General features: G+C 31.6%; 1 protein-coding gene across 3 annotated transcripts in view; it reads left to right on the top strand.

Annotated features, from left to right (window-relative positions):
- Grik2 (glutamate ionotropic receptor kainate type subunit 2) overlaps window positions 1-27,667 on the top strand; it is a 669,837-nt gene that overhangs the window by 623,996 nt on the left and 18,174 nt on the right. For all 3 annotated transcript variants that reach the window (XM_058575396.1, XM_058575405.1, XM_046430718.2), the window contains one exon: window positions 1,408-1,633. In XM_058575396.1, the coding sequence (XP_058431379.1) occupies window positions 1,408-1,633 (226 nt within the window). The remainder of the gene's footprint in view (window positions 1-1,407; window positions 1,634-27,667) is intronic.

Here is a 27,667-nt window from a genome sequence, read left to right as displayed (position 1 = left end):
AACCTTAATATTATTCATATTTGCCATTTCTAGTCTCAATATCACATTATTTTCCTTGAAGCAACACAAGAGCATTGTTTCTCAAACAAGTATTCTTGTCAATCTTATGCCAGGGGCTTTAACTGCATCCTTTCAGATGTTAAGCCATTCATTTTAGCCTGTTTTAGAGTTCAGTAAAGAGCAAATATTTTTCTTTTCTAACCCTCTTTTAGTCCTAATGCTGTCTTTTTAAAAATTTGATATAAAATACTTGTTGTAGCTTTATTTTTTCCAATAAATTATGAGTGGTTTCTTCTGATCTCATCACTGAAATAGTGGCATAATTTTTTTTGAGTATTGTTGTGTGCCTTCCTTTTCATGGTTATAGTGCTAAAATAACTTTGATGACTTTCCACACATAGAAATGAAAGCACACTTGAACTCTGAAAATAATTGCATATCTATTTGTTCAAAAAAGGTTTGACATTTTTATGGACAATGCAACCAGTGTGATGAATATCTCCTTGGTGTTTATAACATCAGTAGTATTTTTTTTTTTTGTATTTGTATAAGAATTGAATGAGGATAGGTTTTCAGAGTTGAACTTTCAATAAGCAGATGCTAACCTTTTTCATGTTTATGCTTTACTAGAGCTTCTGAACAAAACTCATTTCTTTTCGTTAATAATGAAATTCCAGCGAAGCCATACTGAGAATTTTCAGTTGGTTATAAATCTATTCAATTTTATTGGTCCAGGGATTTTTAGTTAGTTAGTAGGCCTGAGTGAATGATTTTTGTTTGTTTTTAGGCAGACTAAAAGAGGTTCTGTGGTGGCCAGATTGTGTCTCAGTGGAAATGGAGTCATCCTTATTTGTAACCTTATTTCTAAGAAATTCTCCTTGTCTCTTCAATCTATACCTTTGTGTATCCTTGGGGGTCAATGTGACATCTGTGTTATTCTCAAGCAGATTGGTGAAAAACAAAAATTCTTGCAGTCTGACTGTCAATTCATGTCCAGTTTTTGTCTCTTCTAAATTTGATGTTATAATAATGTTGAAAAATAAAATGACACACATAAGATACTCATGAAATATGCAAGCATAAAGTACACTTATTGATCTTTTTTTTTTCTTTTATTTGTTACTTCTATGATTTGCCAACTTGAATTTTTAAAATAGCAAGACATTTTCAATGTGTTTGTTAAAGGAATACTTATTATACCTGGAAATGTGATGAGGAATTTCTATGAGAAACCTTTTAATACATATTTTGATTTTATTAGGTGTTAGGTATTTCTGTGAGTGTTAATATAATAATTGGGTGGTATGAGTAAATTAAATGTAGTCACTTGTGTCTGAATATTGTAAGATCACATGAAAACTAAGAGGTATCTTTCTTATCATTGAAGTACATTTTATTTTCCCCCAGAAATCAAAAATCTCCACATATGACAAAATGTGGGCCTTCATGAGTAGCAGGAGGCAGTCTGTTCTGGTGAAGAGCAACGAAGAAGGGATCCAGCGAGTTCTGACCTCTGACTATGCTTTCCTAATGGAGTCAACAACCATTGAGTTTGTTACCCAGCGGAATTGTAACCTGACACAGATTGGAGGCCTCATAGACTCCAAAGGTTATGGTGTTGGCACTCCCATGGGTAGGTTGTATGTCAACCACTTGATTTTTCTTCATTAATCTTAGCTGCTAGGAAAAGGGGGTGAGGGGGAATAGGGCCTCCACTTATGCAATGAAAAATTTTGTTTTTACTGATTGTGTCTTGTCAATTTTTTTACTGCATAAAAGTAGCATCACAATTTGGACCTATGCTTCAAAATGGTAAGTAAATAAGAAAAATAAATCCTACCAAATGCTCTGTAGCCATTATTACTGTAACATTGTTATAGTAGCCACATTGTTCTCAATCTTGCATTTTGAAAAAGTTTTATGAATCAAAAAAGGTTTTTGAAACAATTTCTTTCACAATTGAGGCTTATGACCACTATTTAACTTAGAGTTAACTAAAAGAATAAGGCAAAAATGGTTCTTATGAATTACTATGTTAATTGTTTCACTTAAAAAAGGTTCAAATAGCAGATTTAAAAAATATATTTGTTCTAATTAGTTATACATAACAGTACAATACTTTTATGCACTTTGATATATCATACATAAATGGAGTATGATTTTTCATTTTTCCAGCAGATTTTTTATCAGTGAAATACCAAGAATGTTTAACATCAAAGATAATTGTTTTTACATCCCCTGTTACACATGATGAAGTAATTTTCATTCATAATAATAAAATGAAATAAAAGAATAAAAATGTTTAAGTAAGGTATGGTGGCACATGCCTGTGATGTGTGAACTACTCAGGAGACTGAGATAGGAAAATTGTTGTGAGTCCACAAGTTCAAGAACAGCCCAGGCAAGATCCTGATTCATTAAAAAAAAATCAAATTTTCATATACAAATATACATTTACAAACATATATAAATATTTACATATATAAATCTCTGTCTACATATATAAGTTTTTCCTACCCAAATAAAATATATGAGCATATATTTTGTTATAAATAAATAAGTAAATAAATACAATATTACAGTACATGTATCCATGTGGAGGCAGAATAATGGTTGCCCAAAGATGTCCATGTTCTCATCCCTAGACCCTATGGACATATTACTTAAACGGTAAAAGAACTTTGTAGCTGTTATTGAATTAAGGATTTTGAAATTGAGAGATCATCCTGATTAACCAGTTAGGTGCAATATAATCACAAGATTCCTTATAAGAGGTATTCAGGAGTGTAGAGTCTCAGTTAAATGTGATTATAAAAGAAGAGAGGGCTGGGGTTGCAGCACGGTGGTAGAGTGCTTACCTAGCATGTGTGAGGTACTGGGTTCCATCCTCAGTACCACATAAAAATAAATGAATAAATAAATAAATATCCATCAACAACTAAAAAAAAACAGAAAAGAAGAAGAGATAAAGAAGAGAGGCAGAGGAAATATAATAGATAAAATGCCTACTGTTGACCTTGAACAGGGTGCCATAAGTCAAGAATGCAGTTGACCTTTAGAATTTGGAAAAGGCAAGGAAGCAGATTTTTTCCCAGATGACATAGAAAGAACATAGCCCTACAGAGACATCAATTTTAATATTTCTGACCTCCATAACTGTGAAATGATACAATGTGTTTTGTTTTAAGCAACTAAGTTTATGGTTAATTTGTTACAGCATCAACAAGAAACTCATTGTACAAAACCAAAATATAATGTTCAGCATATTTTAATTTCATCAGTGTTTTTTTGAAAGAAAAAGGAAAACACATACTCATTAGCCTATCACAAGAAGTGAATAACATATTTTTAAGCTCTAGCTTCTACAAGTTTTTGATGGCTTTTTAAAAATAAATTATTGTATGTTTATGTAAGTATTTTAGCCATTTTTTGGTATATCTTCACTCATAATTTTATTACTTTTAATTTGGAAAAGTTTCTTTCACTTGAATCAGCAGATATGCAGAATAGAAAGTTGCTCAAAGATTTATCAAAATATCATTTTATAATAAATCTCCAAATTTAAAATATTATCTATATCTTTGCTCCTTTAGGATCTTTTATAATAACTTTTAAATGCCTGGAGGTCCAAAAATTGCACCATATTGACCTCACCAAAAAAAAATTAATATTAATTCTTCTGAAATTCATTATGGCTCAAAGTAGTATGAAATGGACCTGAGAAAATTTCAAGACACTAATTCATGTAATACTACAGATGTCTTCAGGATTCAAAAGTGATTGCACAGTCACTTAAGGAAAAAAAAAAAAAATACTAGGCATGGCAGTACATACTGGTAATCCCAGGGGTTCAGGAGGCTGAGGCAGGACTATTGCAAGTTCAAAGCCATCTTCAGCAATTTAGTGAGGCCTCATGCAGCTTAGCAAGACCCTGTCTCAAGATAGAAAAAAATTAAGAATAAAAAGGGCTGAGAATATGGCTCAGTGATTAAGTGCCCCTGGGTTCAATCCCTAGTACAAAAACGAAGAAACAAACAAAACAACAACAAACAAACAAAAAAGCAGCCATGAAAAATAAGTCTTGACTTCCTATTGCCAAACATGCAAGTGTATCTGAGGCCCCATGTACTGGGAGTTCAACATTATTATGGGAATTTTCCCATTTAATTTTCAAATATAATGCAATGTTTATGAAAGAATAAGAAATACTTATATACTAATTTGAAGTTCAATAAGAGTTTACCAACAATTGTTTAGAACTTTAAATTATGAAATACATTTTGAAGGAGGACTATTTTATCTTTAACATATTTCGACTAGCTAGTGCAAGGTGATAATTGACAATATGATAGTGATTTAATTCTCCATAAAAATTATTCCTTTTTTGTGTGGTGGAGAAAGACATCCCAAAGATGTGTCCTTGTTATGCTAGGTTTAAATATTAATTTAAAAGTATTACAATTAATTTTAATATATGTTGACATAAAAATTTATAGATTTCTCACAATTATAGTTTGAGGAAGTTATTTTTATGTGCTAAATTAAATCCTTATTGAGAATTATTGGCCCCGTTGTGTGTTCATGGAGTATTCAAACTGTGGCATTCTCCAGAGTTAGGTCTAGAAAAGTCCTTTCCTTGAGTAAAAATTATATAGTAAGCTCAGAAATTTTAAGTTACTATATTATTTATTTGGAATTTGTGATGTGCAACATATTTGTTAGTGCATACTCAGGAGTCTTGGAATGTGCTAGTAGTATCACTGCGTACCATTCAGTATTCTGATATTTCATCCTCTAAAGTCTTCTCCAATGACTTTCTTTAATGCTCTTTAGTTTTCATTGTATAGGTTTTTCACCTCTTTAGTTAGATTGATTCTCGAGTATTTAATTTATTTATTTATTTATTTTGAGGCTATTGTGAATGGGGAAGTTTTCCTAACTTCTCTTTCTGAAGGTTCATCACTGATATATAGAAATGTGTTTGATTTATGGGTGTTGATTTTATATCATGCTACTTTGCTGAATTCATTTATTAATTCTAGATGTTTTCTGGTGGAGTTTCTTGTATCCTCTATGATAGAATTGTGTCCTCAGCAAATAGTGATAGTTTGAGTTTTTCTTTTCCTATTTGAATTCCTTTAATTTATTTTCTCTGTCTAATTTCTCTTGACTAGAATTTCAAGGACTATGTTGAATAGGAGTGGTGAGAGAGGGCTTCCCTGTCTTGTTCTAGTTCTTAGAGGGAATGCCTCCAATTTTCCAATTTATCTCCATTTAGAATAATGTTAGTTGGCCATGGGCTTAGCATAGATAGTTTTTCTCGTGTTCTGAACATGAGAGGGTGTTGTATTTTATCAAATGCTTTTTCTGCATCTATTTAAATGATCATATGACTTTTATCTTTAAGTCTATTGAAGTGATGAATTATATTTATTGATTTCCTTATGTTAAACCAAACTTGCACCCCTGGGATGAACCCTGCTTGATCATGATGCACTCTTTTTAATATGTTTTTGAAAGCTATTTACCAGAATTTTATTGAGAATTTTTGCACTTCTGATATTCTGGATTTAGATTTGTCATTGTCTTCTTGGAAAAGTCACTTAAAATTTTTGAATTCTACGTTCCTTTTGTTTTAAAAGAAGACTCATTCTCCCTGTGTTCCTTAGGATGCCCTGAACTCCTTGGCTCCAGTGATCCTCTCCTTCAGCTACCAGAGTAGTTAGGCCTAGACACCCATTACACCCAACTAGGTTCCTTTTCTTTAACTAGTAAAATAATAGAGTTGTACTATCAGAAGACCCTTTAAATGCTAAACTTAGAATAATTTCCCAAGTTATATTGTAATGGATTCTTCTTCTCCTTCTCCTTCTCCTTCTGGATTGAACTCCAGGCTTTGTGTTTGCAAGGTAAGAATTCTGTCACTGGTCTACATTCCCAGCCTCATTATATCTGTGAGGAGTGGTGTTGCCATTGTTTTATAAATAGCCACACTCTGTGGTCCTCAATCATTATTTGCTGTATGAACAAATATCATGTCTGGAAATATGGTACTGCAACAAGATTTATAAACAGAGGAAATAAACTACTTTTAGTTAAACATGGCATATTACACTATTAAATGTGATGACCTCATCAAAGAAACTTGAGTAATTCAGTTTGATTGCAATACTCAATTATTCAAAAATTCAAAAATAAATTTATTAAGGAGAGTAAGATTCAAGGAGTATGTGTGAGAACATTTGCATATATCTCAGATATTTTCACTACTTAGAAGTATATAATAGCACTCATCAAAATTTCTCAAGTAAAGAATTTTGACTTATACCTAAGATGAAATCTTAGACTTGAGTGTTTCATCTCTTTTCATTCTTATATGTGAATGCAGTATGCCAACATACCAGGATGCTATCATATTGTCTTGCTCTGAGGGAATGCTTGCCAAAAGTAAGTAAAAATAATACATTAATAAAAATCTCAAAAACTCTCTAGGATGTTTTAAATGTGAAGACTATTTCAAAAAGAAATATAAATGATGAATTCAGTTCTGAGGGAGTCCTCTATTATAATTTGTTGGAGCCATACAATCAATAATTTTTAAGAACTCCCTATTCCTGACACATTAAGAAGTGTAAACTTATTTTAGTAAATGAAATCTGAAGCAGTTAAAAATATCGATGTATACATAAATATTTTAATGTAACTTTTTTAATTGGAGGAAATACTAGTTACAGTATATGTAATATCTATTTCTTCTAACTTTAAGCTTATCTTATAGACACAAGACCAAGAGAATTCTAAAGTGTGAGGATGTAGATAATTTACTCTTTATCTGTTAATTCTTGACTGCCCTGCTGAAGACAAGTTAATTATTATAAAATATATTCATTGACAGTGGCAAGGTCACTTATATGAGAACAATTCTAGAAATCAGTTTGAATTATAGTTCTAGGTGAGATCACTTTTTGCATCATATTGATTACTGTAGTGTGATATGTAGTATATTAATATTTTCTTTAAAATAAATTTTTAAAAATTAGATAACAGCTCATGGATAAACTTATTTCATAAGCAACTTGCTGGAATTTCAGTATAAAGCATATTAAAAATTGAAAAGATTAGAATAATATTTTGACATGACAATTATGATCAAGAAGAATATTTGCATACTGAGCCACATCCCCAGTCCTTTTAAAATGTTTTTCTTTTTATTATTAAATTATTGACTTATTCTAATTTGTTATACATGGTGATAGAATGCAATTTATTTCATATTACAAATATAGAGCACAATTTTTCAAGTCACTGAGAGTACACAAAGTATTTTCACACCATTCGTGTCTCCATACATGTACTTAGGGTTATGATGTCTATCTCCTTCCACCATCATTCCTACCCCCTTGCCTCCTGTCTTCCCCTCCCTCCCCTTTGCCCTATCTAAAGTTCCTCCATTCCTCTCCTGCTCCTCCCTGACCCCCATTACCATTGTGAGTCAGCATCCTCATATCAAAGAAAACATTTGGCCTTTGTTTTTTGGGAATGACTTATTTCACTCAGCATTATATTCTCCAGCTCCATTCATTTACCTGCATATGCCAAGTATTTTTATTGCTGAGTAATGTTCCACTGTTTATATATACCATTTTCCCTTTCCATTCTTCTACTGAAGGACCTCTAGGTTGGTTCCACAGTTTAGCTATTGTGAATTGTGCTGCTATAAACATTGATGTGGCTCTGTCTCTGTAGTATGCTATCTTTAAGACCTTTGGGTATAAGCCGGGGACTGGGATAGCTGGGTTAAATGGGGATTCCATTCAAAGTTTTCCAAGGACTCTCCATACTGCTTTCCAGATTGGCTGTATCAATTTGCAGTCCCACCAGCAATGTAAGAATGTGCCTTTTTCCCCACATCCTTGCCAACACTTGTTCAACACATCATTCACTTATAATAATGGAAATATATTTTTATTTCTGTTTTCAGATAATTTGTTTTCTTCCTTTTTACTTGATAACATTATTCTTGATAGCTGCGATTCTGACTGGAGTCATATGAAATCTTAGAGTAGTTTTGATTTGCATTTCTCTAAATGCTAGGGATGTTGAACATTTTTTCATATATTTGTTGCTTGATTGTATATCCTCTTCTGAGAAGTGTCTGTTCAGTTCCTTGGCCCATTTATTGATTGGGTTATTTGGTTTTCTGGTGTTAATGTTTTTGAGTGCTTTATATATCCTAGAGATTAGTGCTCTGATGTGCTTGTGGTAAAAATTTGCTCCAAAGAAGTAGGCTCTCTATTCACCTCACTGATTGTTTCCTTTGCTAAGAAGAAGCTTTTTAGTTTGAACCCATCACATTTATTAATTCTTTGATTTGAATGCTTGTGCTATAGGAATCTTATTAAGGAAGTTGGGGCCTAATCTGACATGATGGAGATTTGGGCCTACTTTGTGTTGAGTTTTGTGTATGGTGAGAGATAGAGGTTTAATTTCATTTTGTTACATGTGGATTTCCAGTTTTCATAACACCATTTGTTGAAGAGGCTATCTTTTCTCCAATGTATGTTTTTGGTGCTTTTGTCTAATATAAGATAACTGTAGTTGTGTGGGTTAGTCTCTGTGTCCTCTATTCTGTACCATTGGTCTCCTGATCTATTTTGGTGCCAATACCATGCTGTTTTTGTTACTGTTGCTCTGTAGTAGAGTTTAATAATGCCACCAACTTCACCCTTCTTGCTAAGGATTGCTTTAGCTATTCTGGGTCTCTTATTTTTCAAGATGACTTTCATGATTGCTTTTTCTATTTCTATGAGGAATGTCATTGGGATTTTGATTGGGATTACATTGACTCTGTGTAGTGTTTTTGGTAGTACAGTCATTTTGACATTATTAATTCTGCCTATCCAAGAACAAGGTAGATCTTTCCATCTTCTAAGGTCTTCTTTAATTTCTTTCCTTAGTGTGCTGTAATTTTCACTGTAGAGGTCTTTTACCTCTTTCATAAAATATTTTTCTTTTGAGACATGGTCTCACTAAGTAGCTTAGGCCTTTGCTAAATTGCTGAGGCTAGCTTTGAACTCATGATGCTCCTGCCTCAGCCTCCTAAGCTCCTGGGATTATGGTGTGTACCACTGTGCCCAGCTGCATTCATTCTTATTTATTTTCATTGTCAAATAACATTGATTTTGATTTTATAAATTATTTTGTTACTACTAAAAAGTCTTTATTGCATTTAATATATAATTTGCCTTAGTCCTAATTGTTAATGAAACACTGTTTTAAGATCAAATAAATAAATATTGAAATCATTCATTTACAATAATGGAAATATATTTTTTCTGTTTTCAGATAACTTATTTTCTTCCTTTTTATTTGATAACATTAAGTTCTTAACTTCAGTGAATTATATGCTATTTCTAAGCAGAATATGAAATCAAAATGGATTTTTAGACCCTTTTCATTATGTATGAGTCCTTGCTCATATGACTTTATCAAAGTAGTATGATCTAGAAACAAACATTTTATACTTCTCTCCCTTATTTATGTTAGAGAAAAAAAAAGTTTCAGGCAGTAATTTATGATTTTCTATTTCACATTTCTAAAAATATGGCTTCAAAAATCACTTAATATTAATTTAGTCTTCAAAAACATGAAATAAAACTATAGTATTTGAATGACATTTTGACTTCCCATAATATTTCAAGAAGCATTAAAATCTGCCATTTATGTTATCATTTCCCAATCATATTAAATATTATTAACAGGTTGTATTTAATTAGTTTAAAATTTTCTCTATTTTTTTTTTTTTTAGAAATAAAACAAACATGGAATGTATTTAGGATGTGAAAAAAAAATATTTGAGGCTCTTACTCTTTACTAAGCAGGAGCTAATGAGATAAATATACTCAGAAGAGAGAACTATGAGGTCAGGTTATGGAAAATTTAGATTAGTGCCAGAAATTCCCCAAAATTTTGAATTTCTGAATCTTGAATTTTAAATTTTGTTTCTTCAGAAGTTATAATACTTGATGAAAATTTTACTTTCACTAATATTATCAGTGTGATCAAAGGGAGGAGTTTCATTTTCTTTGCTTTTATCACTGCTTAGATATTGAGATATTGTCATGGAAGCATATGTGGTTCAGTGAAGTAAATTAAAATACAGTACAGTGAATCTTTTGAAGTGAGAAATCAAAAACAAGCTTTAAAATCATCCATGTTCTTTCCTCCCTTCCTTTCTTTTTTTTTTTTTTTACCAAATCCAGGCATCTTCTTGCTAGCCTGCCAGGACTCCTCTTTTGTGATTCATTTAGGGGCTTGCCATCACCATTCATCACCAAGTGTGATGATTACTGCCCAAAGTGTGTTGTGAAATAGCTGAATGACTCAGATAGAAGCTATTTAATTAGGGAAGCTCTGTTTACATAAAAATACCTTAGTGGAACAATCAACAATATTGTGAAGGCAAATGCTAAATAAGCATAAGCTGGTTTAATTAAGTTTGGGTGACATTAAATCCCTTACAGGGTTTTCCTGACAGCAGCAATATTATTTTAATGTGGTATCAACTATATGGTGGATTTTTAAAGTTGTATGTAATTTTATTCATAATAAGCTAACCAAACTTCTTATTCCATTCAAAATCATGTTTGAAAAAACTTGTGCATAACATAAAGGCAAAACAAATCACAACTGCTTCATTAAGGAATATTTAAAATGTGTGAGCTCTTCTAGTCTTGCCTCTTAATTCACCACAGGTGATAATCTGTTTATCTGGACAGGGAACATTTCTACTTAATGGAATTTTTGGCTGCCTCACCTAGCTCCTGACTGTGTGTACTGAAAACCTTCTTGGTTTCTCTTTTTTGAAGATTGAGTGTATATTACACTTTGAGGACAAGGCAAACTCAGCAGACCATGAACTGGTAGGAAAGCAGCAGTTTTTTTAAAAACAAAATCCTCTAGGACCCATTGGTATTATTTTGCTTCCCTTTGTTCAGTTTGATAGAAATATTGTAAACTGACTGAAGGGTCTTATTGCTATTTCTATTTTCAGCAATGAGCTAGTGCCATGTTTCTTTCATTTGTTACTTCACTCACAACTTAATAGCACGCCATGTGTGTGGCCACAGAGACAGGGATATAGAGAATTGTGCTCCTGTCTGTGCAGATTGTTGATGGTATTAGAATTTTCTACCATCTCAGTTGTTTGCATTTTTTTGTACAATTAAATCACTTATAAATTCTAAATAGTTAATGTACAATTATTTCACAATCAATAAAAAAAGTATTTTTCTGAAGAAAACTCAAAATAAATTAATCATATCACAGATATGAAGATGAACAGGCTATTTACAAAATCCTTTAAAACTAAATGAAAAGACAATTTTATCACACATGAAACTGTTATATACCTTTAATTTTTATCATATTTCCTAATTTAATTGTAAATATTGGAGTGTACTCTAATAATTTAATTTAATGTTGCCTTTACAAGTGAATGTTTTAAAATAATTTTCTATTTATCAATGAAAAACAGCTTTAATAATTATTAAATAATTAATCATTTTAATCTTATTAATAATTTTCATGGAAATTTTAAGCCATAATATTGTCTTACCCACATTCAGTCTGAAGTAAAAAAGGTAATAATGGATTATATCATTGATTTTTTTTGGTGAAAATGTACTGCTTTGACATGCGAAAAAAAAATAAAAGGATTTTTTTCTTTCATTTCTGTTTTTTAATGTTAAATACATTGGATCCACTACTTTATTTCTCATTATTTGATGAAGTAAGAGATGTAGAATAGGGACCAGGGAGGTATATTGTTTGTTCAAAGCAGATGCCAGTGTTTATAGAAAAGGAATCTGTATGAGAAGCATGTTTTTCCCTGTTTTGCTCACCATCCATTTCTAGAATTCCCAATTCATCATATAATAAGTACTGTAATATTCATCATTATGGATGCATAAAATTGCTGGCCTTCAGTTTTTCAGCTTTACTAAAATGAATGAATACATTTGTCTTCATTAGCTTAACATAATGCACAAAAATTGATGGAAATTATTCATCTTTCTACAGGTCAATCCTCCATTAAAACACATTCTATTTTTTCTTTGCATAAACAGCATAATTTTAATATTACTGAAGTAATTTTGCAAGGATAAATTTGAGATCCAATAATTTTCAGAAAATGAATTAAATAAAAAAACTCAAATTACACCTGTAGAAGCTGGGCATTCCTGGCATATTTGTTAAAGTCTAGATTACATGTCATGAAAACAGATGAGAGTCTCAGTAAGTTATGCCTGCCCCACAGATATTATCAACAGACTCTGCATGCTAGAATCTAGGAACCTTCCAGAGGGAATTTGATAAATTGTGAGCACCAGTGTGAGCAGCCTTCATTAATATTGTAAATGATGACCAAATGTTACCCAAATAATGCAGAAATGGGTAATTCTCATAAAAGAGTTAGTTTTGATAGATTTTATATGCACAGACTGAATCATTTAATTCATTTAGTGTTTTGTACTGATTAGTTTAAGAACATGAATTTAAATTTCATTTGAAATTCGTTAGCCGCTGTCTGACTGTGCCAGGCAGCCATTTACTGGGTTTGTAAGGCTAAAATCAATGAATCACTTTTATTAGAAAAATGTTAGTCAAGGTATAGGGATGAAATCTATGAGTACTATATGTCAAAGACAAATGCCTTGTATTTGCTGGCCCTTCATGTGACAAGCATATTCTTAGCATGTTACACAGTGAATGAGCCTTTATGGTTAGAAGACTTACGTGCAAATCCTAATTTCTCCTGTGTGTCCTAATATATGAGGTAAAGTCAGTGAATGTCCTTGTAACACTGTGTCCTCATCTGTAAATAGGCCTAATCATGATTACATTTTGGGTTGTGCTAAGAATTAAGTTCATTGTATTTATAGAATTTAGGTCAGAACATATGTACTCTTAGAAAAAGTTCAATCATCCACAATGTTTGTATGCTTCAAAACATTATGTTGTTCATGATAAACACATATTATTTTATCTATCAAGGAAAAAAATAGATAAAGAAAAATTTAAGAAAAATAATTTCAAAGGATCATCTTAAAGAAGGGCTCTCTAATAATTGAAAAGATCCATTAGTGTTCTTTAAGTTATTTGTATTTAGAAAATGCTAAGTTTGAATGCAAAATGTTCTCACCACAAAAAATGATAACTATGTGATATAATGCATATGTTAATTAGCTAGATTTAGGCTTTCCATAACATATATATATTTCAGACTATCAACTACACCATAAATCCATACTATTTTATCTTTCAATTTGAAAAAGCAAAAATAAATTTTAAAAAATATTGAGCATTTAGGGCTGGGATTGTAGCTCAGTGGTAGAGCGCTCGCTTAGCGCAGGCAGGACCCAGGTTCAATTCTCAGTACCACACAAAAAAAATAAAGGCATTGTATTGTGTCCATCTACAAAAAAAAAAAAAAAAAAAAAAAAAAAAAAAAAAAAAAAAAAAAAAAAGTTCTCTCTCTGTCTCTCTCTCTCTTTCTCTTTAGAAAAATATTGAACATTCTCTTGAAAAAAATGTTCTCTTCAAATTTTTGGGTTTAGTCTGATGATTTATTGAGAACTGTTCAGCATTCATAATTTAGTAATTAATATTTATTTGCAACAAAAATATAATAAGAAACCATTGTTGCCATATCAACACCTGGTACTATTACATAATCATTATACAAATTCCAGAATTCTGAAGGAGGTAGGGTTTATAAGATACAAACATTTCTATTTTCATATGTAGTGCCAGAGTTTCATGAAATAATGCTCAGAAAAAAATATAACAATAACTGTATTTTACCAGTCCCTTTTAAATAATGTATATGAAATATGTCAGAAACAGTGAAAATAGTGAGTTTTTTTTACTATGAAACGATAACATTTGTCCTCTATTTTCTTTTACATATCAGAAAATATTTGAAATATGAATCAAGGGCAACTAAGATATGTACTCTACATATTTACACCATAACATTTCTCTTTGTGTTCTTAGATAATTGAATATTTTTCTGAGTATTTTACAAATATTTGTTCAAGTACAAAGTATCACGTTATTTTTAATGGAGGTTATAAATCCATTATATTTTGACATTTGCTATAGAGGACAAAGCATAACTTCTATCCAAATTAAGTCAGTTATTGATTTGAAATGTAGGTATTTAAAGTTTATTATATCTACACTATTCTTGGTGGCCAGTACATTTAATATTTTCATGTATTTTCTTTAATCACACATAGTCTCTACCCCATTTTTAACAATAGGTTTTATTATTAGAGCACTTTTTACATACATAGCCAAACTGAGTGGAAGATACAGAGATTTGCTTCCATCTTGTCTTTCAATTCTTCTGATATTTTTGACCTGTTTTCTCTCATTTCTACCAAACAGTAACATTCTTTATTGGTTCTTACTAGTTATCCATATACTCTCCACTCCAACACATGCATAAGTTGTCTCATACCTTAGCATATCTCACTAGCATAGTGCATTTATTGTAGTTGATGAACTTGCATCAGCACGTTATTACCAAATGAATAGTATACATTACAGTTGATGCTTGATGTGCATTCTATAGTTTCGAACTAGAGTATAGACAAGCATTCACCACTGTAACATCATTCAAAGCAGTTTCACTGCTTAAAAATCCCCTGTGTTTTGTCTATTCATCCTTTCTCCTCCATGAAATCCCTGGAAACCACAAGTGACTTTACTCTACTCATAGTTTTGCTTTTTCCAGAATGTCACAAAGTTGTAGTCATGCAGTATGTAGCATTTTCATTTGGAATTACTTCATGTTGTAATATATATATGTTTAAGTTTCCTTCAAGTGCTTTTATGGCTTGATAAATTAATTAAAGTGGTGAATAATATTCCACTGTCATGAGGAACCAATTTTATTTTTACCCTCACTTACTAAAGAATATATTAGTTGATTCCAAGTTTTAGCAATTGTGAATAAAGCTTCTATACATATCTATGTCCATGTTTTTGTATGGATATGTTTTTAATTTTTTGGGGTAAATACCAAGGGTCATGATGACTGAATCATATGGTAGGAGTATCTTTAGTTTCATAAAGATCTGCCAGACTGCCTTCCAAACAACTACATTATGTTTGCTCTCCCATCTGTAGTAAATGAAAATTTCTGGTTACCACATTCTCCCTAGAATTTGGTGTTGTTAGTGTTGTGAATATTGGATATTCTAATAGATGTGAGTACTATTTCATTGTTTTGAAACTTGTAATGTGGAAAATTTTATATGCTTCCTTGACATTTGTATGTCTTCTTTTTTTAGGTGTCTGATTTTTTTTCAATTTTTAATTAGGATTTTTAATTTGCCATTTACTTTTAAGAAAATGGATTCTTTGCATATCTTGAATAACAGTCCTTTATCAGATACATCTTTTGGGTTTATTTTCTTCTATCTTGTCTTTTAATTCTTCTAATATTCTTGACCTGATTTCTCTCATTTCTACACAAACAGTAACATTCTTTATTGGTTCTTTCTAGTTATACATGACAGTTGAATTCATTTTGATAAAATAAGCATGGAATATATTTTATTATAATTAGGACCCCATTCTTGCAGGTGTACTCAATGGTGGGATTCTCTTTGTTATATATATATACCTACACATAGGAAAATTATATTAGATTCATTCTGCTGTCTTTACTATTCTTATCCCCATCCTTCCTTTTATTCTCCTTTGTCTAATTTACTGAACTTTCTTTTTCCCCGTGCAACATCCCCTCTTATTGTGTGTGTTAGCATCCACATATCAGAGAGAACATTTGGTCTTTCTTTTTCAGTATTGGCTTTTTCACTTAGCATGATAGTCTGGTATTGTGATGCCTCCTGCTTCATTTTTCATACTTAGGATTGCTTTCGCTATTCTGGGCCTCTTTTTTTTTTCCAAATGAATTTTATGATAGCTTTTTTTACTCTTATGAAGAACATCATTGGAATTTTTAGAGGAATTGCATTGAATCTGTATAGCACTTTTAGTAATTTGACCATTTTGGTGGTATTAATTCTGCCTATCCAAGAATGTGGGAGGTCTTTCTATCATTTAATGTCTTCATCAATTACTTTCTTTAGTGTTTTGTGGTTTTCATTGTACAGATCCTTCACCTCTTTTGTTAGATTTATTTTAAAGAATTTTTAAGCTACTGTGAGTGGGCTGCTTTTCGTAATTTCTCTTTCAGCTGATTCATCATTGGAATATTGAAATGCAATTGACTTGTGGGTGTTAGTTTTATATTCTGCTACTTTGCTGAATTTGTTTATGAGTTCTAGCAGTTTACTGGTGGAGTTTTTTGGGCCTTCTAAATATAAAATTATGTCATAGGCAAACCAAGATAATTTGAATTCTTCTATTACTATTTGTATCCCTTTATTTTATTTTATTTTTCTTTAATCTAATTGCTCTGGCTAGAGTTTCAGGGACTATGGTGAATAGAAGTGCTGAAAGTGTGCACCCCTGTCTTATTCCTGTTTTCGGAGGGAATGCTTTCAGTTTTTCTTCTTTTAGAATGTTGTTAACTGTGGGTTTATAAAACATAGCTTTTACAATGTTCAGGTATGGTCCTTCTATCCCTAGATTTTTCAGTGTTATAAACATGAATGGATGTAGCATTTATATTTGTCTATATTATACCATGAACCTTGATATTTTGAAGCTATTTATTTTCTCTTTATCTAGAAGAAATGAATTTTAGATACTATCATTATTATTTTCTTTGTTAAATGTACTTTTCTAAACCAGGAACAGGTATGGGTGGAAAAGAAACGGAAAAAATAGGCAAAAGTTAACCAAAGAAAAATAAGAGTTATTACTACCAAATCTATTTTGAAATATACTCTCTTTATATACCTATTTTTAAGACTAAGGTCATTTCATTTTTCATATAGTCCTATAATTCTTTGTTCTCTTTTACAATGCTTCTTATATTAGTAAAATCTCATTCAACTTGTGTGTTCTCTTTTGCACTACAATCTCTAGAAGCTTTTTAATTCATCATAACTCATGATTATGTTGTTCACCATTGTATACTTAGTATCTAGCACATGCACTGAGTAATATTTTTGTATGTGGTAATTAAGAGAGAGACAGAAGAGATAAAACAATGACTCAGACATAATCTTTATCCTTAGGAAACTCACACCATCATCTGGTAGGGAAAGAAATATGAAAATGGCATTAGAGTACTATATTCTAAATGCTGTATTAAAATATCTGCAGTGTTTTGTGGTGTCAAAGAAAGATTCTATACATCTTCATGGCAGCCACAAAAAAAGTGAGTACAGATGAGGAAAGATATGCAGACATCAGTTTGGATTTAGGAAGTTCTGTCAGAAAAATCAGAGAATATATGAAAGGGTATCACTATAGGAAAAGAAAACAAAATACAGCTACTTGATATTGCTGGAATACTGGATGTAAGAAGAAAAGGATAAATTCAGGAAACAAGACTGAAGATAGTTTGAAGACGAGGATTTTATATATATTTTGAAATGGGATTTTATACTACAGACCCAGAACACCACTGCAAAAACTTAAGAAAAATATAAAATTAACACCACAAAACGATTACAAAAAGATTATTAGGTAGCTTGGAGAGTGACTCACATTTTTTTAATGCTTAGTGTTCTGTAATTTAACTCATGTGAACTGACAATTTTCAAGATCTAATTCATCTTTTTATTATTTTTCATTAATTTCTTATACTCTTTTTATGTGTTAGATTGTTTACTTCCAAAAGAAAATACAAGGAGTGATAAGAATAAATCCTCACCCATCTAACAGCTATCTAAATTAAGCTATTAGTGGGCCCATGAAGTGCTCAGTTGCTAAATATAGTAATTGCTTCCTTTAAAATAGATTAAAAATATTACATATAATTATATATATATATATATATATATATATATATATATAATATATATTAGATAAATATTTAGATAAAGTTTGAGTTCAAAACCTGATACATTCAAATTGCTTAAGATAAGATTGTAAGTGTGTAGGTCATGTAGGTTTTTTCAGTGTGTAGTATTTTATTTTTTCCATATTTTTTATTGGTTCATTATAGTTGCACATAATGGTGGGATTCATTGTTACATGATCATTAATGCACACAATATTACAATATAATTTGAACCATTCTCCAGTATTTTCCCTTTCTCTCCTTACTCACTTTATACCATTCCCTCACTCTACTGATCTTCCTTCATTTTCATGAGTTCTGTTCTAACCTTTCTTCTAATTTTCTCCTTTTATTCCTCTAGCAGCCCCATATGAGAGAAAATACATGATTCTTGATTTTCTGAATTTGGCTTATTTCATTTACTATAATTTTCTCAAGTTCTGCACATTTTCCTACAAATGACAAAAGTTGATTCTTTTTTATGGCTGAATAAAGCTCCATTGTCTATATGTACCACATTTTCTTTTTCTATTCCTTCATTGATGGGTACCTAGGCTAATCCCATGTTTTGGAAATTGTGAATTATGCTTCCATAAACATGGATATGCATGCCCTGCTATAGTATTATTATTTTAATTCTTTAGGATAAATACCCAACAGTGTTATATCTGGGTCATATGGTTACTCCATCCCCAGTCTTTTGAGGAATATCCAAACTGATTCCCCTAGTAGTTGTACTAATTTATTATCATAACAGTGTAAAAGTGTTCCTTTTCTCTCACATCCTCTTATTATAATTTGTTATTGTTTGTATTCTTGATAGATGCCATTCTGAATGGAGCAAGATGAAATCTCAATATAGTTGGATTTACATTTCCCTAACTGCTAATTATGTTGAAAATTTTTCATATCTGTGTTGGCCATTTGTATTTCTCCTTTTGAGAAGTTTTTGTTTAGTTTATTTGTCCATTTATTAATTGTTTTTTTTTTCCTTTTGGTGTTTTTTATGAATTCTGTATATTAATTCTCTATCAGAAGAGTAGTAGGTAAAGGTTTCTTTACATCCGATAGGTTTTCTCTTCACATTCTTGTTTCCTTTACAGTGAAGAAGCCTTTAAATTTGATGTAATTATAATTATTAACTCTTGGCACTATTTTCTGAGTTTTAGGAATACTATTGAGAAAGTTGTTGCTTTAGCCTACGTGTTGAAGTGTTGACTTTATCTTTTTTTCTAGCAGTTGCATCATTTCTGATCTAATTTCTAGGTCCTTGATTCATTTGAGTTGACTTTTGTGCAGGGTGAGAGATAAGAATATACAATCATTTTTTTTCATTTTTAAGGATAATACATTTTCCCAGAATTATTTGGTTAAAAGGTTGTCTTTTCTTCAATGTATGTTTTTGACACATTTGCCAGGGATCAGATGATTGTATCTGTGTGGGTTTGTCTCTGTCTTGTACTCTGTTCCAATAGTCTGTTGTGTCTGTTTTTATGGAAGTATTATAAAGTTTTTGTTACTATACCTCCATAGCATAATTTGAAGTCAGGTATGGATGGTGATACCTCTAGCATTGCTTCCTTGGCTTAGAAGTGTCTTAGCTATTCTGGATCTTTTATAATTTCAAGTGAATTTGGGAATGTTTTTTGTAGTTCTGTAAAGAATGTCATTGGTAGGGGGTTGCTTGGAACCTGTATACTGCTTTTGGCATTATGGCTTTTTAACAATAGTTCTTCTACATGTCCATGAACATGGGATGTCTTTTCTTCTTGCATCTTCTTAAATTTTATTCTTCAATATTCTAAGATTTTCAAAGATCTTCCCCTTCTGGTTAAATTTATTTTTAGGGTTATTTGTTTTTCTTAAGGCTATTGTGAATGAAATTGTTTTTCCTGATTTCATTCTCAGTGGATTCATTACATATAAAAATGTTATTGACTTGTGCAAGTCGATTTTGTAAACTGTCACTTTGCTGAATTTGTTTTTTTATCTCTAGCAGTCTTCTGGTGGAACTTTTTTGGATCTTCTAAGTATAGGATCATAACATCTGTAAACAGTGCTAATTTGACTTCTTCCTTTCTTCTTTTAATCTCTTTATTCTTATTTATTTATTTATTATTAGTTGTTCAAAACATTACAAAGCTCTTGACATACCACATTTCATACATTTGATTCAAGTGGGTTATGAACTCCCATTTTTACCCTGTATACATATTGCAGATTCACATCAGTTACAATCCACTTTTTTACATACTGCCATACTAGTGTCTGTTATATTCTGCTGCCCTTCCTATCCTCTACTATCCCCCCTCTCCTCCCCTCCCCTCTCCTCCCATCTTCTCTGTCTACCCCACCTTTTAATCTCTTTAAATCCCCTCTCTTCCATAATTGCTCGAGTAGAAAGTTTAGTACTATTTTAAACAGAAATGGTGAGAATGAATAACTTGTATTGTTCCAGATTTTAAAGGAAATATTTCCAGTTTTTCATCGTTCACTATGTTGCTGGGTTTGTCATATATAGCCTTCATGATCTTGAGGTAGATTAGTTCTATCCCTATTTATTTTAGTTCTTTTTTTATGAATAGATGGTGACATTTGTTGAAGGCTTTCTCTGCATCTTTTGAGATGACCATGAGATTTTTGTTCTTAATTTTATTTATGTGATAAATTTGGCTTATTTTCTTGTGTAAGTTAAACGATCCTTGCATCCCTGAAGTAAAACCAACTTTGTCATGATATGCAATCTTCTTAATATCTTGTAAAAAATAATTTGCTAATATCTTATTAAGTACTTTTACATCTAAATTTTCAAAGTAGTCTCTAATGATCCTTTGCATTTCTGTCATTTCTATGGTGATTTATCCTTTTGCATCTAACATCCCATCAGAGATCTATAGTTTTCTTTTCTTAATGTTTCCTTAAATAGTTTTGGTATAAGTGGAATACTGGCTTCATAGGATAAACTTGGAAATATTCCATTCTATTCTATTACATGAAATAATTTGAAGAACTTTTGCATTAATTCTTTATTAAAGGTCTTATAGAATTCAGCTAAGATCCATCTGGTGCTTGGTTTTTCTTCCTTGGAATACTTTTTATTTCTGCTTCTATCTCATTTTTTGATATTGGTGTGTTTACCTTTTCTACGTGCTTTTGATTCGAATATGGTAGGTTCTTTGTGTATAGAAATGTATCCACTTACCCTAGATTTTTCCATTTATTGGAAAGTAATTTTTAAAATAATCCCTAATTATCCTCTGAATTGCTGTGAAGTCTGCAGTGATTTACCTTTTTCATCTCTAATTTTATTAGTGTGAGTCTTATCTTTTTACCTTCTGGTTAGTTTTACTAAGGGTTTATCAGTCTCGCTTATATGGTCAAAGAATCACTCTTTGTGTTTTTGTCTTCTTAATTTTATCAATTTCATCAAATACCTTAATTATTTCCTTCTTTCCCCTGTCTTTTGAATTCGTTTGTTCTTGTTTTTCAAGGATGTTGAAATGCATCATTTGGTTGTTTAGTTGGATTCTTTCTGATTTTTTTATGTAGGCACTCATAGCCACAAACTTTCCTGTCAGAACTGCCTTATAGTGTACCAAAGGTTCAGGGATGAAGTACCACTATTCTCATTTGACTAAAAGAATTTTTAAATGTCTACCCTGATTTTTTTGTATCATGCATTCATCATTCAAAATTGGATTGTTCAGGGGCTGGGGTTGTGTCTCTGTAGCACACTTATCTCACACATGTGAGGTACTGGGTTCAATCCTCAACACCACATAAAAATAGTAAACAAAATAAATGCATTGTGTCCATCTACAACTTTTAAAAAGTGTATTGTTCAATCTCTAATTTTATTGTAGTGTAGTGTTCTAATTTTATTCTATTATGTTCACATAAGATGTATTATATATATATATATATATATATATATATATATATATATATATATATATATATATTTGTATATGCTAAGAGTTGCTTTGTGGCCTCAAATATCATAGCTCTCAACTTTCCTTCTCACCAGTGTTAGGTAGAATGAAATGGGACATTCTAAGGGACTGTTTGTTGGAGTTTTGCCCAGACAGACCAGATTGATGCACTCCTAGGATGTTGCTGCTGTGGAATTGTAAGAGGGATGCTTCAGTGACTGTGGCTTAGCTCCATTCAGGATTTAGTTGGGTGGTACCTGCTCTGGACAGATTAGATCAATATACCTCTAAGGCTAGGCAGGTCCTGATCTCTGCTGTAGATCTCAGAAGCTTTGCAATAATTTTTCTCATGGGCAGGGGAGTCAGCCCTTCACAGGTCTCACTTTCTCTGCTTCCCACAGATATATCCTTTCCAGGCTTAGTCCCTGAGTGTATTCACACTGGCCTATTCAGTTTCTGAACCTCTTCATCTGGCCATGTGAGCTGCCAGTCTCAAAGAGAAAATACAATGTACTTCTCTTCATTTTTCTGATGTGAATACCCCTGGTAATAACTTTCTCTGTGCCTGTGTTACTCATGTTCTGCTGGGTATTCCTTAGACAACATGTTATTGCTTGTTAGGACAGTATGGCAATGTTTACTGTGATCTCTGGGGCTCCTGCAGCAAATCTTCCATCATGTCCTCCTAAGGTGGTCCTGGCTTCACTTTTCCATATGCCAGTTGAGAAATCCAGATCCCTTTCAAATACCAGTTCACTGTGTAGACACTGAATCAGCTAATTCCAACTTACTTTTCTGATCTACAGATTTTTCAATGTCAAATATGTGCTTTGTGTTTCTCTTTATATGGTCCCTCCTCTCTGCCATGAATTAGCACCACTGTTGCTGCCACAAACAACTTGGCTTCTACGTATTCTCTCTTGTTCTTTGTTCAATGAATCCAAATTTCCAAGACTCTGTCCAATATTGAATTTCAGTGAAATCCCTCTTTCACCCACCTTACTGAGAAGCAATTACTCCAGCTGCTTGAATCCCAAGCAACAGAATAATTGGAAATGCAGACTTCTTCTAATCTACCATCTTGAATCTCCAATTACCCAAACTTTTAAAAGCTTAGACTAAGCTTCTTGGAAGAGTTAGGGGCTGCAGTTTAGATGGCTGTTGGGTGTCCAAAATTAACATCTGCTACACTTGAGACAAACTTTCATTTGCACGGATTTGGATGTTGACAAATGGTTAAGTAATTAATATTACCTTACATATGCATTTGTTCACAAAAAATTGCTTAGTGTGCCAGATGTAATATTATAAAATCAGATAAAACCTCAGTCCTCAGAGAATTTACATCCTTTTGGAATAATACATATTAAACAGCCACCAAAATTATTTTTAAAAACAAATTCTCAAAAAAAAAAGAGCTAAAGTGTTATAATATTGTAAAACAGCATTATTGACTGGGTAAAACATCAAAATGGAAATATAGTGATATAAAATTCAATCTGAAATTTAAATAAAACATTTAGCAGTTCTTAAAAGGGAGTACTATCTCCTGAGGGATCATAAAATATATCTAAAACTAAGAAAATGTAGTGTGATTCCAACTTTCTTAGAAGATTTTGTCATGCATTGATAGAAAAGATAAATCTCTGAAAGAACTAAGCATCTGTTTTGCCTTTAGGGCAACTAGTATTCATTTCAGCATAAGAAGTAGGGAGTCATTTGATAAAATGTAATACTGCCAGTAGAACTATCACTTAAGTATCAAAGTTGATAATTATAGCTGGGTGTAGTACATGCTTATAGTACTAGTGATTTGTGAATTTGAGACAGAAAGATCACAAGCTCAAGTTCTTGGCAACTTGGTGAGATCCTGTCTCAAAATAAAAAGTGATAGGGATATAACTCAATGGTTGAATACCCTTGGGTTAAATTCCCAGTACCTTAAAAAAATTGTTCATGATTCTATAAAAAAACTTCATACCATTTGTGGTTGCAGCACTTTTACTTATCAAGACACTGACAAAGGAATCCCCTGATTATTCAAGTTAGTATAAGAATTTATAAACATGCTTGCCATCCTAACTTACTCTAAGTGGCCAATACTAGAAGTGTGAAATAAGCTTATTTGTGTTATAATTTACCATTTCTTGAATGCATCAAAATTTCATGTCATTTCATTCAAAAACATACTGAATACTTACTATGTGATAGGCATCATGCTGACACTGAATGGTCTAAAGTGGATAATGGATTGTTTCTTACCACCACTGACAGCGAGTCTGGTCTTAGTGAACATTTGAAGAAAATCATATTTTGGGGTATATGTCTTGAAAACACTTATCAGGCTAAATTCTTTTAAAGAAGAGGAATAATTAAGGCATTATTAAAGTTCTTTGAGGCATGTCTCTGGAATGCTATATATTTAAAGATTATGCTACGATTATATAACCAGGAGTATATAAATTAGTATGTTTCAGAGATTTGCAATATCTTGGGGCAATTACTACATATAATACTAAAAAATGAATATTAATAGCACATTTAAAAATTATTTTAAACCCACAAAAAGCAAATAGTAACCTATGGTTACTTCTGAATCATGCTCAGCACATAATATAATCATGAGATTTGAACAAATAAAAAATTTAAAATAAAGAAAACTGAAGTCCTTCAGGAAGTAAACAGAGTATTTGTCATTATGAAAATAAGAAATACTAAGAGTTCCTTAGTCTTTTAACAAAATTTTTAAAAATTTGGGTTCTATTAGAACAAAACTACATATTTTGTATTTTCTTTCAAAAATTGGTTTAACCAATTTTGGCATACATATATATTTAAATAATTCTTACAGCTCTTGTCCCCCCCCCCCAAATAATCTTTCAGGGACTTGAAAACCAGGTGTGGAGAACTCAATGTGCTATGAATTCTCATGAGATGATGTTTCATGAAACTTGGAACAATAGATGAAGATGCAAGTTGACAACTTTGCTATCATAATGGATAAAATTCAGAACAAAGGAATTCATATACAGGGAGAGGCAGAAAGAGCTAAAAAGGAACATCTTCTTCCTGACTGAACCTATGTCATAAATATAGTTTATTTTTACCTAAGGCAGTGGATCACAATAAGTGTTAATTATTGTTTCTAAAACAGTACAATTGAGGTTTTAAAGAAAAATATTGTTGTGGGCACTAAAAGACTTGGGGAAAAATTGTTCCTCTGAAAATAAATTAGAAAGTTATAAGCAAATTTTATTTTTTATTTTTATTTTTTGCTGTTTTTGCCTCAGATAGATGCAAAGATATACATGTTATGGAGAATAATTTAAGATTCTTTGTTCAAGAAATTATTTAAATATGAAACAGTGGCACCTTTCCCAAAAAAGAAGATTATGATAAATCCAGTTTTGGAAATATTGTTTTAATGGGTTAAACCATATAAAACCTTGATCTGGAAGTAATGAATCTTTTGGCCTGATGGGTGGAAAATTACCAGGCTTGGAATAATATGATTTCAGCATATTTCATTAAATCTGATAGGGTATTAGATAATTTACTGTGCATCCAGAAATAAAAACTGTTTACCGATGAATAAGTCTTTGCCAGAATTAAGATTAATATGGATTGCATTTACCATATTTTTTATGATATCTGGATATACTGAAATAAGGGAGATATTTGTATATAACTGTACATTAACACAGAGAATTAAAACGGCAGCATACTTGAGCAAATCAATAAATTGTGTATGTCAGACTTAGACTTTAAAATTAACTATGACTTACATGTGTGCTGCATTCTACAAGTGAGGCACTTAGAATGGTAGAAAGGAAAGGATAGAGGGTGGAAAGAAGGGGAAGAAAGATAGGAGGAGAGGAGAGCAGGGGTAGGAAGGGAAAAGAAGACATTGGGGGAAGGAAATAAAAGGAAAAGAAAGGATGGGAGGAGTGAAAAGACTAAGACAAGGAAGGGCAGGAGAATAGAAACCATTAGGGAGGGGCAAAAAGAGGAAGGAAGGGAAAGAGGGAGGGAGGCAGGGAGAGATGAATCATCTAAATTTACCTCTGAAATCTTTGCTGAGATTTGTTTCTATTATTTATAATAATCACAGTTTATTCTAGGAAATTTTAATAAATATCTTGGAAGAAATTCTTATAAAATCACAATTTTACATGAAATTATTTGATCAAAATTCAACATTTAGGGACTTTTGGAGTAAAAAATTTTATAATTGAGGAAATTCTGCATAAGTACATTCAGTCATTTTTATTTCTCCATCCACATACTGTCACAGTAGGTCGCTCAAAACAACCTCTATACCTCCTTGGATAGCTCAGTTGGAGCTTCATGTCTTATGCATATAACATCAAAAGGTTTCCTTGGAATAAACATATGTCTCTCTTTCTCTTTCTTTTTCTTCTTATGCAAACTGGAACTCTTTTTACCTTATCACATGGTATTTTGGTAACTTCTAAAAAGATAATTTTAAAACCAATGTTCCCTTACTGTAAATATGGAGAATATGATGAAATAACCAAAGAAAGTCAAATGAGGGGAAAAAATATAAAAAGAACCAAAGAACCAATGTTACATAATAAAGATGCAAAGGCTAAATTCAGCTTTAGGAAGTGTTTGACTTATTTTGAATATCTACTTAAGTGTAGATAGTTTTACACAAAATATTTTATATGACTTTATAAAAACTGAAAGTGAATGGTCACTGTGGAAATTCCACAGAGTTTCAATAAAACTGGAAATGAAGGTTGTCTGTCTACTGCAGATGTTGCAGATTTTTCAATAGTTTTGTCTATGTTGCTTCATTCATTTACTGATTTCCTTAATTTATGGTTGTCTACTTCTTAAGCATTTGACTAATTATTTTTAGTTGTAAGTTTGTAAGCATATTTGTGAGTTATAATAGACAACTTTATAATTTCCTCAGGTATTTTTTTTTCCCAAATGAAACAGAGACCTCTTGAAAAAAATGCATCTCTTCCTTGCAGGTGACCTGAAAATATAAATCTTCAGATTCTCTGTTTAACCCAATTCCATCAGTTCCTTGCTGGTCAGTATATGAATTGAGGCTGGAATTGGGACTATCTAGCTAACTAATGACTCTTCACTTCATTAGAACTAAGCACATGGCTGTTCATGTCACAGGAGAATGAAAGATACTCTTTATTCTTTGATCTCAATATGTCCTTGATATTTCACAACTGGATGAAATTTCAGTCCACATTTGTCTGTGTAGAAATACTTCCCAATGAGCTTCAAATTCTATATCAAAGCAGTAGCAATTCTTTGTTGAAATACTGTTCCATTAAAAAAAAAACTTAAACTAAATTAATGAAATAATAATATGTAAAACATCAGTGATTTGCAGTTACTGATTATATCCATATATTATTTCATCCTATTAAAACCTCAAAATAAATTGTAGTAACTTTATAAGTTTGATTAAAACAAAATATCAATTAAACATTACTGTGCTCAGGAGAAGGAGTGTATTAAGATTTTCTACCAATGGGAATTTTTTGTATTCGCAAGTAACCCAATTCAAGTAATCCAATTCTATACAACCTGTGCCTTTTTAAATTCACATCAAGTAGCAAATAAAACTGTATGCCCATTATCTGCAAAATATTGAATGATTGGATACAGTTTGTTCGTCACCACTACCTTTCACTATTGAATTGGAAATTGGAAATAGGAAGCTCAGCTGACAAGGAAACAAGAAAGGCCC

The sequence above is a fragment of the Marmota monax genome, unplaced genomic scaffold (genome assembly GCF_021218885.2).
Source record: "Marmota monax isolate L192 unplaced genomic scaffold, Marmota_monax_Labrador192_F-V1.1 WCK01_AAM20220418_F8-fsc00013, whole genome shotgun sequence".
In the NCBI taxonomy this organism is placed as follows: Eukaryota; Metazoa; Chordata; class Mammalia; order Rodentia; family Sciuridae; genus Marmota; species Marmota monax.
Note: the sequence above shows the minus strand (reverse complement) of the source record. Positions and strands in the feature narration are given on the sequence as shown.